We start from the raw sequence: 12,111 nt of genomic DNA on the forward strand, positions 1-12,111 counted from the left end.
GCTGGGAGCTTGGTGAGAGGAGGCCGAGAGGGGCGTTGAGGTGAGGTCTCAAAGGCGGTGATTTCTGGGTAAGGAGTTTGGACCTAGCCCTGGGCGGGAGAGGGAGGCCATGAAGGGTCTTGAAGCAGGGCGGCAACCAGGCCAGAGTTGCATTTTAGTTGCCTGCGGCGCAGGAAGAAGGAAGGGGAAGCTCAGAGCGCTCTCCCGTATTTTATCCCTGGGTCCCAGCATTCCCCACTACGACTTTCTAGACTTTCCATTGCTTGTGGGCTCCGGGATTCCCCCCCCCCCCAGCCAGTTTCCTCCTCCCTTTGGGCTCATGCATTTTGGGCAGGTTCCCAATTGCTCCTCCTCCCTCTCCCATCCAGACATAAAGCATAGTGGTTATGAGCCTGGGCCTCAGAATCGGACAGATCTGGATTTAAATCATGGCCCTCTTGCTGACTACCTGACGGAGAGGAAAGGCACGTAACTTGAACCATCCTAACTCAATTGCCTGGTTTGTAAGGTGGAGATGTGATCAGGTGTCCTCAGGGCATAAAGCAGCCACAGGAGTACAGAGTTCTTAACAGCGGTGCCTGACCTGTAGCAAGTCTCAATGTGTGGCCTTCATTTTTTCGTGCCTTCTTAAAAGACATAAGCCCTTTACACAGGAGGTTGGACACCACCCGGGGAAAGCGTTTCCTTTTAATCTAGGTGGGCTCCTAGGGAGTTGGGTTGGGGTATGAGAAGGACCAGGGAAGCAGCTAGTAGCAAATACAGGGCTGAGAAGGATGTGGCTTCCTCCCAGAAATATTCCTCCTCGAAGAATTGGCAGGGAGAAATCAGATTTTATGGACCCTTGTGGGGTCACAACGGGGTCACTGAGAGCTTTTCCTAACTTGACTAAATTGTCCAGGGCACCGTCCATCCTCCATTCTCAAAATCGTTAATGCTTACTCTGCCCAAGGATCTCAGACTTTATGTCTACTCCTCTGGCCATCATCCTCCTTTCTGGTTCTATTTCAGCCCACGGGGGACTAGAAATCTAAATTGTGCAATGCTCACACTCATACCTTGGCGCCAGGCTTCTCAGAAGCTTCTCCTGCTAGGAGAACACAAAGCCATAGGTTAATTATGGGATCTCACCCTTGCCTTCAGTGGTAGGTCATTTAAAACATTATTTTTATATAAAAAACAAGCAGCCATAGTATTAACATAAAATGCAAAATATGCCTGCATTTCACATTCAGCTAAGTCATTGGGGTTTTTTGAGAGTCACTAGGGGCTAAGTACTTACACCAGAGGGGCCGCTCACTCTCCTCCCATTACAATTACCTCGGTGAAAAGGTTTGAGAGGCCCAGTCCTTGGGTCTGTCTGACCTCGAGCCTCATGTGGCTCTGCGTCAGCTGCGGGTGCCCGAGATGCAAGCCCAGACTCTGGGGGAGAGCAGATGTGTGGATCCACTTGCAGCTTCCGAGGCCCAGACCCCCAAGTGGGACAGAAGAGACAAAGACCACGCACTCCACCCCTCGCACCCCACCACTGAGCTTTCGGAGGCTGTTTGGCCGGATTTTGGAGCCTGAGACTGGAAGTGGAGAGTGACTGAAACCAGGGAGGGAAAGCCAGAGGCTGCACGTGAACATCCTCCTTTAATACCTACAGGGCGGGAAGAAGCCGGGAGCGGTCCTCTCAGCCCGAGTGCCGGGCCAGTCGTGTTTCAAAGCAATACCTCGGGGGATGAAGTCCATCTGGGTCCAGTCGACCCCCAAATCACCCTTCCCCTTGTTGGCAGCGTCAAGAATGGCAGGGCAAAAGCTAAATGAGAAACTGAGATGGCAAGTTTGCAGCCAACTCGGAAACTTTTCAAGAAACATCCTTGTTGCTAATAACATGTCTGGGGGCTGGTTGGGATTCTAGGATTAGTGCTCAGGAGATAGAAACGGGTAACAACGGGGGAGGTGTGATCTTTCCCAAGTGCCACACCAGGTATTAAAATAAACAGGCTCTTGCCTCCTGGAGCTGGGGGTGGCAGGGAAAAGAAATCTGGGTCCAAGCAAAATCAGAAAAAGCATCAATGCATGAGGTGGGAGTAGGAAGGCTCAAACCCGGGAGTCCTCAACTGTTTTCGGGCTTCAGAAACAACGTACCTGAGATCTCAGTATTTCCTAGCTGCCATTCTGGGGGCTGAGAAAGATGGTGCAATGGAAGGTCAAAGTCTGGGGCCAGCGTGGCCTGCTTAGTTCTACATACTGGTAACTCGGGGGCTTAGCAGGGTGGCCATTGTCCTGGTGGCTGAGCAGAGGGAGGGGATGGCCTATTACCAAACTTTCAGTGGAGCTTGAAGGGCAATCTGGGGTGTCTTGGGGTAAGGACACACACAGGAAGTCGAGAGATGTGGGTCTGCCACACCTCACCTGAAAAATGGGGATAATGCCAGATTCACGGGGTAGGCAGGTAGCACGTGCATGAAAAGTACTTTACCATTTTTCCTTTTTTTCCTTTCAGTATGATTCCGGGCAACTGGCATTTTATTTGGCAACTTTTTTTTTGTGCGTGTGTGTGTGTGATTTTTAAAAACTGAAGTATAGCTGACAGATAATATATTCGTTTCAGGTGTACAACACAGTGATCCAACAATTACATTATAAAATCTTCACCACAATGTGTGGTTACCATCTGTCACCATGCAAAACTTTCCCATTACTGACTGTATTCCCCATGCTGTTCACCCTGTGACTTATTTTATAACCAGAAGTTTGCACCTCTTAATGCCCTTCCCCCATTTCCGCTGATCCCTGCCCCCCCCCCCCCCCCCCCGCGGTCCCAGTGCTTTAGCTTTCTTCACCTGCTACAGGAACACCTGCGATCCTTTACAGTAGGCACACAGGTGTGTCTTTCTCAGGCAGTTAATTTCCAACCCCAGCTGCACAGAACACTGGGAGTTTTTTAAATGCAGATTTCCCCCAGGCCCCATCCCAGCCTGGCTGAGCAGAAATCATGTTTTTGAAAACTGAGATGTGGTATTAACGGGCACCCAAGAGTTGAGAGCCTCTGGGGGCCGCCTAGCTGGCTCAGTCAGTGGAGCACGCCACTCCTGATCTTAGGGTTGTCAGTTCGAGCCCCGCGTTGGGTGCAAATTACTTAAAATCTTAAAAAAAAAAAAACAAAAAAACAACAAACTAGAGCCTCTGTCCCAAGAGTTTGCCCAACCTGACGTCATTCTTAGTTTGGGAATCCAGATAAGATTTCAGGAAGGCCCACCTCTCTTCATTTCTTTGACTTTGAGCCTCAAGGGAGACCACCCTGGCCCCACTACTTCCCGTCATTCCTGTCACAGCTTGAGCTAACTGCAACCCAGCAACATGGTGACAAGCAAAAAGTTGCTGGCTGCCAAAGACCGTTCATGGGATTTGGACCCCAAGTAATAAAAGCAGCTTACACATATTCTCTCCAGCGGTGACAGGCTCAGGGACTGGTCTACGGGCATCCTGGTGTTGGATCCCCCAGCCTCCTTCCCCCACTCCGGGTTGTGAGACTTCAGAGGCTGTCGCTCATCAGAACCTAGGGTGGGGCCTCTATCTTGACAGCACCTGGGTCCTGGGCTCCTTTGACGACGCAGGTGACTAGACTTGAACTCCTGGGGAAGCTTGCTTTCAAGCATTAATTCTTTTCACTTGGGAGCACATGAGCCCCGAGTTCAGGTCCCAGCAGCTTTTATACATTTTGAGGCGAATCATCCTGGGTAACAGGAAGCTGGTGAGGAGCTCTGCTGTGCGGCTTCTGCCCCTGGGACCATGTGCCTGGGGCCCTAGCAGGAGACCTGCCAGGGAATACAGCCTGGCTCCTGTGAGCATTTCGTGCCGGTGGTGCCGACGGTGGGGATATGGGGCTTGGTTAACAGGAGCCCCTGCAAAAGGTACAGGATTCTTCCTCAGGTCAATCTTAATTTCATCTGGCTAAATCCCTGGGGGGGTTGGGGCAGCCCAAAGAAAAGTTTCTAGCAGTGTGGTTCTTAATGCCCCATCCCTCTCCCGGGCAGCAGTGTTGTGTCCTAGAGTGTCAGTTCTGGGAACACAGCACGTACCACAAACTTCATTTTGTGTAAATGAGTTTATTGACGAAGACACAAGGTCAAGCTTCCCCCCCCCTCCCCAAGAACAGATACAAACAACCAAAGAATGATAAGCATTCTTAGGGCAACATTTACCCCCCCCCCCCCGATTTCTCTCCAGAGCCCCAAGCTTCACAACACAGACACACGAAACAGGCTCGGGCGAGGACAGACACTCAGGGAATCTCTGACCAGCAAGAGTTCTGGGTGTGTGTGTGCTTCCCTGCCCTTTGTATGACACCAGCCGACGTCACAAAGACATACTGAGGCAGAGGAGAGAATGGAGGGCAATCTCCACTCCGTCTCCCCACTTCGGCCGAGCTTGACATGGGCCAAAAGGGAAGCTGCAGTGGAGGCAACAGGCGCTGTCTCTTCAGGAGAGAGGTCCTCTTCCACCGAACAGAATCCCTCCCTAACCGCTCAGGGGTGCAGTGGGAGGCAGTCTCCCCAAGGCGCGAACAATTTCCGGACTGGCTCAGTCAGGTGAGCTGAGAACAGCAGCTGTTACCCATCGCTGCTGGGAGGTTGAGAAGCCTCGTTTCGGGGGCAGAGGGACATGCTCTGGTACAAAACTGTGTTCTGTCTGCTTAGCTGCACATACACTTCCTCGTGGAACTCGTTTGCTCCGAGCTGAGAACACGGTATTTGTAGTGTGAACCTTCTTCACCGCCTGTGTCCATCCGACTCCACGAATGATTTCCCAACAAGGAAACCATCAACCTGCTTTTCCACCCGACACACAACCAACCTACCCACCCCCCACATGTACTCCTTGGGCGACTTCCTATTCCCCATGTGCCTCAGGGGTGGGGAGTGCAGGACGCGAGTTCCTCACCTCTTCCCCGTACCCCTGCCCCAGTCATTCTTCTTGTGGAGTTTCAAGGTTTAGGAAACTGCTTTGGGGGACCCACTCCCCCCAAGCTCTGTAACTGGTATAAATCAGGGTTATTTCAGACATGACCGGGCGGTGGGGTGGCTTCTGCTCTTGTTTTCTAGGATTCCTCCTCTTGGACTCACTTTGAGGTCTGAGTTCAACGTGAGCCCTTTGGGCCCCAAAGCGCCTCGGACTTGTGTGGGGCAGCTGAGAACAGCGGTCGTGTTCATGGATCCTGAATACTGGGTACCAGGTAGTGGGACAAGTGCCCAGAGACATAGCGGTGTGAACACTGCTGAACAGTTGGTGCTTTGGGCACAAAGCATCCTTTGACAAAACACACTGGAAGTGTTAAGGAAGAGGATTTCACACCTCCCCCCACCTGCTGAGAGAGGACAAGACTGCCTGACCCTCCGAGATGGTCTCAACTGCTGTGGGGGGCGTGACAGGGCAGATCAGAGAGCTAAAGGGATCAAGTGAGTCTGTGACCTCTCTAAGCTCACTCCGTCTCACTTCGTCTCTGCACCCGCCCTGCTGGCCTCAAGAACTGTGGCTCTAGGAGCATGTAGGGAAACGTTTAGTTACTCTCTCATTCTGGCATTGGGGTTTACCTTCCAGTAATTGAGGAGACAGACTCTGCTGCCACCCAAGCCAATGAACGGAGTGCCAAAATCAGTGTGGAGTATGAGAAGAGCCACAGAGAAGCAGGCACAGAGAGGGCAAGAGAAAGGCATTGAAGATAGGGAAATTAGTGAGACACTCCTTCGGTGAAAACAAATTGGTGGGGATTTAGGAGACCCAGTCCCCGCCCCTGCGCTCAGCTACTCAACAGCTAAAAGGCCTCAGGCAGTTAACATCTGTTTTGCCTTTTGTCTTTTTCCATTTTAGGAAAAATAGGGCTGAATAAGTTATTACTTAAAGTCTGTTTCAACTCTAAAACCATGATTTTAGATCTGAACTGGACCTGAGAATTAAATCCAGGGCAGGGAGTGGGGGGAAGCACGTTTTGGTTCCTGTTCCCCATCTCTACGAAAATTTCTTGATCAGTGTGATCTGTGGGTTAGATCGAGGGGAAGGAATGTAGTACGTTCCAATTTCTCTCCGCTTTATTGCTGACAGGACCCATTTCCTGCCCCCTGAAGCACCCTTCAAGGAAGACCCCCATTCCCGACTGCAGAGCTAGCAAATGAGACGGTAACACGGGGTAGGCGGAACCACAAGGAAAGGGAGTTTGGGGAGAGATAAAAAGTGAAAACCCAGGTGCCCAGGGACAAGGTTGCCACAGGTAAGAGAACCCCTACCAGGATGGCAAAGAACGGCGTCTCTTCCTCTGGGACCGTGCGGTCCACGGCAGTCAGCTGTTCTAACACCTTCTACCGGGTATGCTACGCCCTCCACTTCTCGTATGTACAAAAATAGAAAACAATAAAGTGCAGTTTATGTTTCAGTGACACTTTTCCTTGCTTTAATATTTTTTGTTTTTTTCTGCTTTTGAAATGAGCTCTCAATTACAAAATATCAAGCTACACTCAAAAATGCCAGCCACTGGCACACTATGGAGAAGCTCACGAGTCAGGACAGCTCGCAGCAGCAGGTGGCAAGAGGTGGGAAGTGATCGAAGCAGTGGTTACAAACGTTCACAGGAAGCTAAAACTATCCAACAGGTTGTGCCCTAATGTTAGCACAGGTTAGACTAGTCACTACCTTGGCAGGCGGCCTCAGTGTGTTTGGGTTCGTATTCTACACGGCAATACAGTTTCTTCCAGTTAAGAGTTCTTGGCTTGCACCAATCACAGGGTGGCCGGAGGGCCCCGACCAGTCTATTAGTTTTTCAAAATGCTGTCGTAGACCTGATAGATGTACTGAGAGACTTCAGGAGCTCTACACTTCAGCGACAGCTGTGAGGAGGAAAAGGAGAAGAAGATTAGTATGGAGGCTGGCATGAGCTCAAAAAGTATCCAAGACTCAGTTCAAGAAAATCTCTTTCTGATTCAGAGAGAGAGGAGCTTCTATCACTGAGAAACCAAACCAGGAGATTCCTTTAAGAAGTTCTCTGGGTTTTAAATGTTCAATTTAATCAATGTCAAGTTGTGTTGTGTTTCCACCTACATTCTCTGTGGGTCCATGAGGTTAGGAATACTAATACTAAATACCAATACTAATACTAAACACATCAAACCCCCTGACTGTAGGGGAATAGCTGCCCCAAAGCTTTGCTAAGAGTCACAGGGCTTATTACCAAACGAGAAGGCAAGGGCTAAACCCTAACTTGCTGGGGGTCACTTGCGCTGCCTGCCTCTGTCTCCCAAGGATGACGAGGTCAGGCCCAGTTCAGGAGGATGTACAACGAAGTGAAATAAACGTGAAGTACATTCAAGGAACTAGTCCTTTCTGTACTACACTGAGGACAGCAAACATGCCATTAGGGAAGGAAGACAAGAACGCAGAGAGACTTAGTATAAGCAGACAGCAAGTCATGGCAACGGCGTCCTCATGTACTTGCTGCCTCCTCGAACAAGCAAACCACACACTCCTGATGCCCGTCCTCTGCCACCTCGCTTCTTCCAGTCTCACGACTACCAAATCAACGTGAAAACACTGAAAACGACTGCAGTGCTGAACACTGAGGTTTTCACTCTGTGGGTCAATGAGCACAAACCTTAAACCCAGATTTGTAATCTTTGTATCAGATTAGGAAAAATATTGACCATAACATAACAGTAGAAGCCTGAAAACTGCATTTAGAACCAGAAAATTTAGTTTGCTTTCTGCATTACTGACACCATTGTCCTCGTCTATTAGGTAGACAGGCAGAAGCTGTCTTTCACGACACAGCACTAGGAGATTTTAGATTATTTTACCTGTTTATTCTCAGAGACACCAGATGATTTCACACAGTACACAAAAGGTGAAAATATTTTTGGCAAAAATATCAAGATACTGGTCAGCCCTCAATTTTTTGAAAAAACTCACATCGTCAAAACTTAAAGTCAAATTTAAAAAAATGCAAAGAACAGGGGTGCCTGGCTGGCTCAGCTGGTAGAGCATGTGACTCTTGATCTCAGGGTTGTGAGTTCCAGCTCCACCTTGGGCATAGAGATTACTTAAAAAAAAAAAAAAAAAAAAAGAGAGAGAGAGAAGAAAAAGAAAGGCAAAAAACAAAACAAAACCAACCAAACAAAAGAACATCAAAAGAGTCTCTATTTATTTACAGCTTTAAAAATATTCAGTCTCTAAGACACTTCCAAAGTTGCTGCTTAACATTAATCAGGAAGACAATTCTGACAAATGTAAACACACACACACACACACACACACACACACACACACACTCCCAAACAAACAAACAAACAAACAAAAAACGCCCAACTACTTTCAGAGTATAACTATGCATAGAGAACAGCCCCTACTTTGGTCAAAGCTGCAGCTACAGGCACGTCCCCGACTTTCGAGCTCCGTACAGGGCAATTCCGTACCTCCTCCTCCACAGCCTCTACTGTCAGTTTGTGGAAAATTCTTGTGGGAGAGTAAGTGGGTTCAGAAGAGGAGGAGGAGACGAAGCTAAAAAGAGTAAGAACAGCCTATGGGAGTTAACTCTCAGACTAAAGAGGCGTGGTTCCTCTCCCTCAAAATATTTTTTCCACATCTTTGTAATAATACTTGAAGATCTACCAGTTGGGAGACTTTTTTTTTTTTTTTTTTTGGGTTCATGACTGATAAGGAAATTTTTTTTGGGGGTTCTACAAGAGCCCAATCTGCCAAAGCTAGCACTGGGGGGGAGGAGGGGGTCATGGACTGATCAGGCCTGGACTCAGTTTCTGCTGCTCTTTGGAAGGGGTTGCGGGGGGTAGTGATGAGGAAGAATCAATCTCTCCCTCTCTCTCCCCTTATATCATACTACCACCCCCCGCCACCCGCCAAGCCATGCCAACCTTTAACAAAGGGTCAGGTTTAGACTTAAAACTCATCCTTTGCTTTCCAACTAGTACAGCCAAGACAAGCTAGAGTGAATTAAAAAAAAGAAAAGAAAAAGGTTTTGCTAAATCCTGAAGAAAGTACAAGGGAAACATACATAAAGAACAAAGCAGCTAAATAATTTGACTTCTAAAAGAAAGCTAGGACTCTGGGTCTCATTTTTTATGGCTCCTAAGGGAAGAGAGACCTTGGGTTTTAACTTTTGCACTGCTGGCCTACTTACGTGACATGTCTTTAATACCAACCACTTAGGAATGTCACCCATCTAGACCCATCAAGGAAAGAGTCACCTCTCCCGGATAAGGAAGCCAAGGACTTAACACATCCACTTCCGGTTTATGGTCTGGAACATACACTTTCCCACCAGAGACAAGTTATCTTTCCAAATAAGATGTAGTTACTTGGAGTGATGGGGCCTCATCCTTACAGGACAAATATTTCAATACAGTAAGGACTGGGTGGGGGGTGGGGGGGGAGTGATTTATCAACCTCTTAGGAGGCTAAGGGACCATCAATCCTCATGTATTAGTACTGGCTCAATCAGATTTCCTTCCTCCTTAATACCTAGTGGAGACAGATCAATATTGTAATGGGTGTTCAGGGGGATGGAGAGAAGGAAATGGACCCGAGGGCTTCTGAAGTCTGCAGCACCATTTAGAGGAATGGATTAGGTCTATGTCAGATGTTGTGATGGAAAATTTGGATTGTTCTGTGGGCAGAAGGAACCTAGTCACCAGATGGATGGAAAACAGGAAAGAGGGCAAGGAAGTATAAACAAATTTACCATTTATAAATATAAGGAAAGAAGGGAGGTGGGTGTGGCTATAAAAACGCACCATAAGTCAGGGCACCTGGGTGGCTCAGTGGGTTAAGCATTCAACTCCTGATTTTGACTAAGGTCATGACCTCAGGGTCATAAGATTAAGCCCCGCATTGGGCTCCATGCTCAGTGGGGAGTCTGCTTAAGATTCTCTCTCTCTCGGGGCGTCTGGGTGGCTCAGTCGTTAGGTGTCTGCCTTTGGCTCAGGGCGTGATCCCAGTGTTCTGGGATTGAGCCCCGCATCAGACTCCTCTGCTGGGAGGCTGCTTCTTCCTCTCCCACTCCCCCTGCTTATATTCCCTCTCTCGCTGGCTGTCTCTCTGTCAAATAAATAAATAAAATCTTAAAAAAAAAAAAAAGATTCTCTCTCTCTCTCCCCCTCCTCCTACTCTCTCTCAAATAAATAAATAAATCTTAAAAAAAAAAAAAGGCACCATGAGGACAAAAATCCCACTGGATTATTTCTTACAATTGCACATAAATCTATAATCATCTCAAAATAACAATTTAAAAAAATACAGAGGGGGCCCTTTCCTTCCGCAGTCCTCACTGAAGCACCAGCAGCCAAAATGACGTTCAATTCCTTTGTGACTTCCGACTGGAGCAGGAACCGTAAAAGGCATTTCAATGCACCCTCCCACATTTGCAGGAAGACTATGTCCCCCCTCGTTCCAAAGAGCTAAGACAGAAGTACAGTGTGCAATCCATGCCCATCCGAAAGGATGATGAAGTGCAGGTTGTGTGAGGACACTTTACAGAGGTCAGCGAATTGTCAAAGTCGTCCAGGTTTACAGGAAGAAATACGTCATCTGCACTGAACGAGCACAGCAAGAGAAGGCGATGGCACGACTGTCCACGTGGGCACTCACGCTGGCAACGTGGCTCGCACTGGACTCTAAGTGTACAAAGACTGCAAAAAGATCCTCAAACAGAAAGCCAAATCTCACCAAGTAGGAAAGGCAAAGGGCAAATCTAAAGAAGAAACAATTGAGAAGCAGGAATAAAGTAATCTTACATACAACTTTAAATAAAAACTGTTAAAATGAAAAAAATATATATATAGGGGAAGAAATATCCTTCAACAGGTGAATGAAAGAACTACAGAGACACCTTAACAACCTGGATGAATGTCAAGGGTATGGTGCTAAATGCGAAAAAAAAGTCTCAAAAAAGGTTTCACACTGTAAGAATATAAATTTATGTAACACTCTCAAAATGACAAAATTATAGTAATGGAGAAAACATCAGTGGTTTAGGGCTGGGTGACAGTCTATAAAGGGAGAGCAAGAACAGAATTTGTCTGTGGTGATGGAACAGTTCTATGTCCTGCCGGTGGTGGTGGTTACACGAGTCTACACACATGTGATGAGACTGCACAGTGCTGTACTCTCCCCAACCACCACCATCAGCAACAACAAACGGTAATTTACAACTTGGAAAAATCTGAGTAAGGTCTATAGTTTAGTTAATAGTGTTGTGCCAACATCCATCCCGTTTGAAAATGTACTATGGGGGGCACCTGGCTGGCTCAGTTAGTAGAGTGTGCAACGCTCAATCTCCAGGTTATGAGTTTGAGCTCCATGTCAGACATGGAGCCTACTTAAAGAAAAAGAAAGAAGAAAATGTACTATGGGTGTGTAAGATGTTATCAATGGGGAGAACTGGGTGAAAGATACATTGGAACTGGGAACCGTTTTAAAAATTTTTTGTGGGTCTCGGGGCGCCTGGGTGGCACAGCGGTTAAGCGTCTGCCTTCAGCTCAGGGCGTGATCCCGGCGTTCTGGGATCGAGCCCCACATGAGGCTCCTCCACTGTGAGCCTGCTTCTTCCTCTCCCACTCCCCCTGCTTGTGTTCCCTCTTTCGCTGGCTGTCTCTATCTCTGTTGAATAAGTAAAAATAAAAATAAAAATCTTAAAAAAAAATTTTTTTTTGTGGGTCTCAAATTATTTCAAAATAAAAAGTTAAAAAATTTTAAACAAATTATGTTTAAGACAGTGACATTAAGAGGACATTGTCAAAATTCTCACTATCTTTATAATGAATATGGTAGGAAGGGTCAAGAGATAACCTGAATTCTAAGCATAACACACCTACCAACAAATTACAGGATCTTGAATACACTCCTAATCATTTTTTTTTTAAGAGAAGGGTGGTTAGGGGGAGAGGGAGAGAATCTCAAGTAGGCTCCATGCCCAGCACGGAGCCCAACATGGCACTCAGTCTCACAACCCTGACATCATGACCTGAGCTGAAATCAAGAGTTGGACACTTGAACTACCTGAGCCACCCAGGTGCTCCAAGGCGCTCATCATTCTCAACTTTGGGCTTCCTCATCTGCAAACTAGGA

At 47.5% G+C, this 12,111-nt stretch overlaps 1 protein-coding gene across 2 annotated transcripts in view; it reads right to left on the reverse strand.

Moving 5' to 3' along the window:
* Nucleotides 1-6,404: 6,404 nt before the first annotated feature.
* AP2B1 (adaptor related protein complex 2 subunit beta 1) overlaps nucleotides 6,405-12,111 on the reverse strand; it is a 119,797-nt gene continuing 114,090 nt past the window's right edge. For both annotated transcript variants that reach the window (XM_045773673.2, XM_045773672.2), the window contains one exon: nucleotides 6,405-6,866. In XM_045773673.2, the coding sequence (XP_045629629.1) occupies nucleotides 6,792-6,866 (75 nt within the window). In that variant the 3' untranslated portion in view covers nucleotides 6,405-6,791. The remainder of the gene's footprint in view (nucleotides 6,867-12,111) is intronic.

This window comes from Ursus americanus, chromosome 23 (assembly GCF_024610735.1).
Source record: "Ursus americanus isolate L20-20 chromosome 23, mUrsAme1.1.p, whole genome shotgun sequence".
Taxonomy (NCBI): Eukaryota; Metazoa; Chordata; class Mammalia; order Carnivora; family Ursidae; genus Ursus; species Ursus americanus.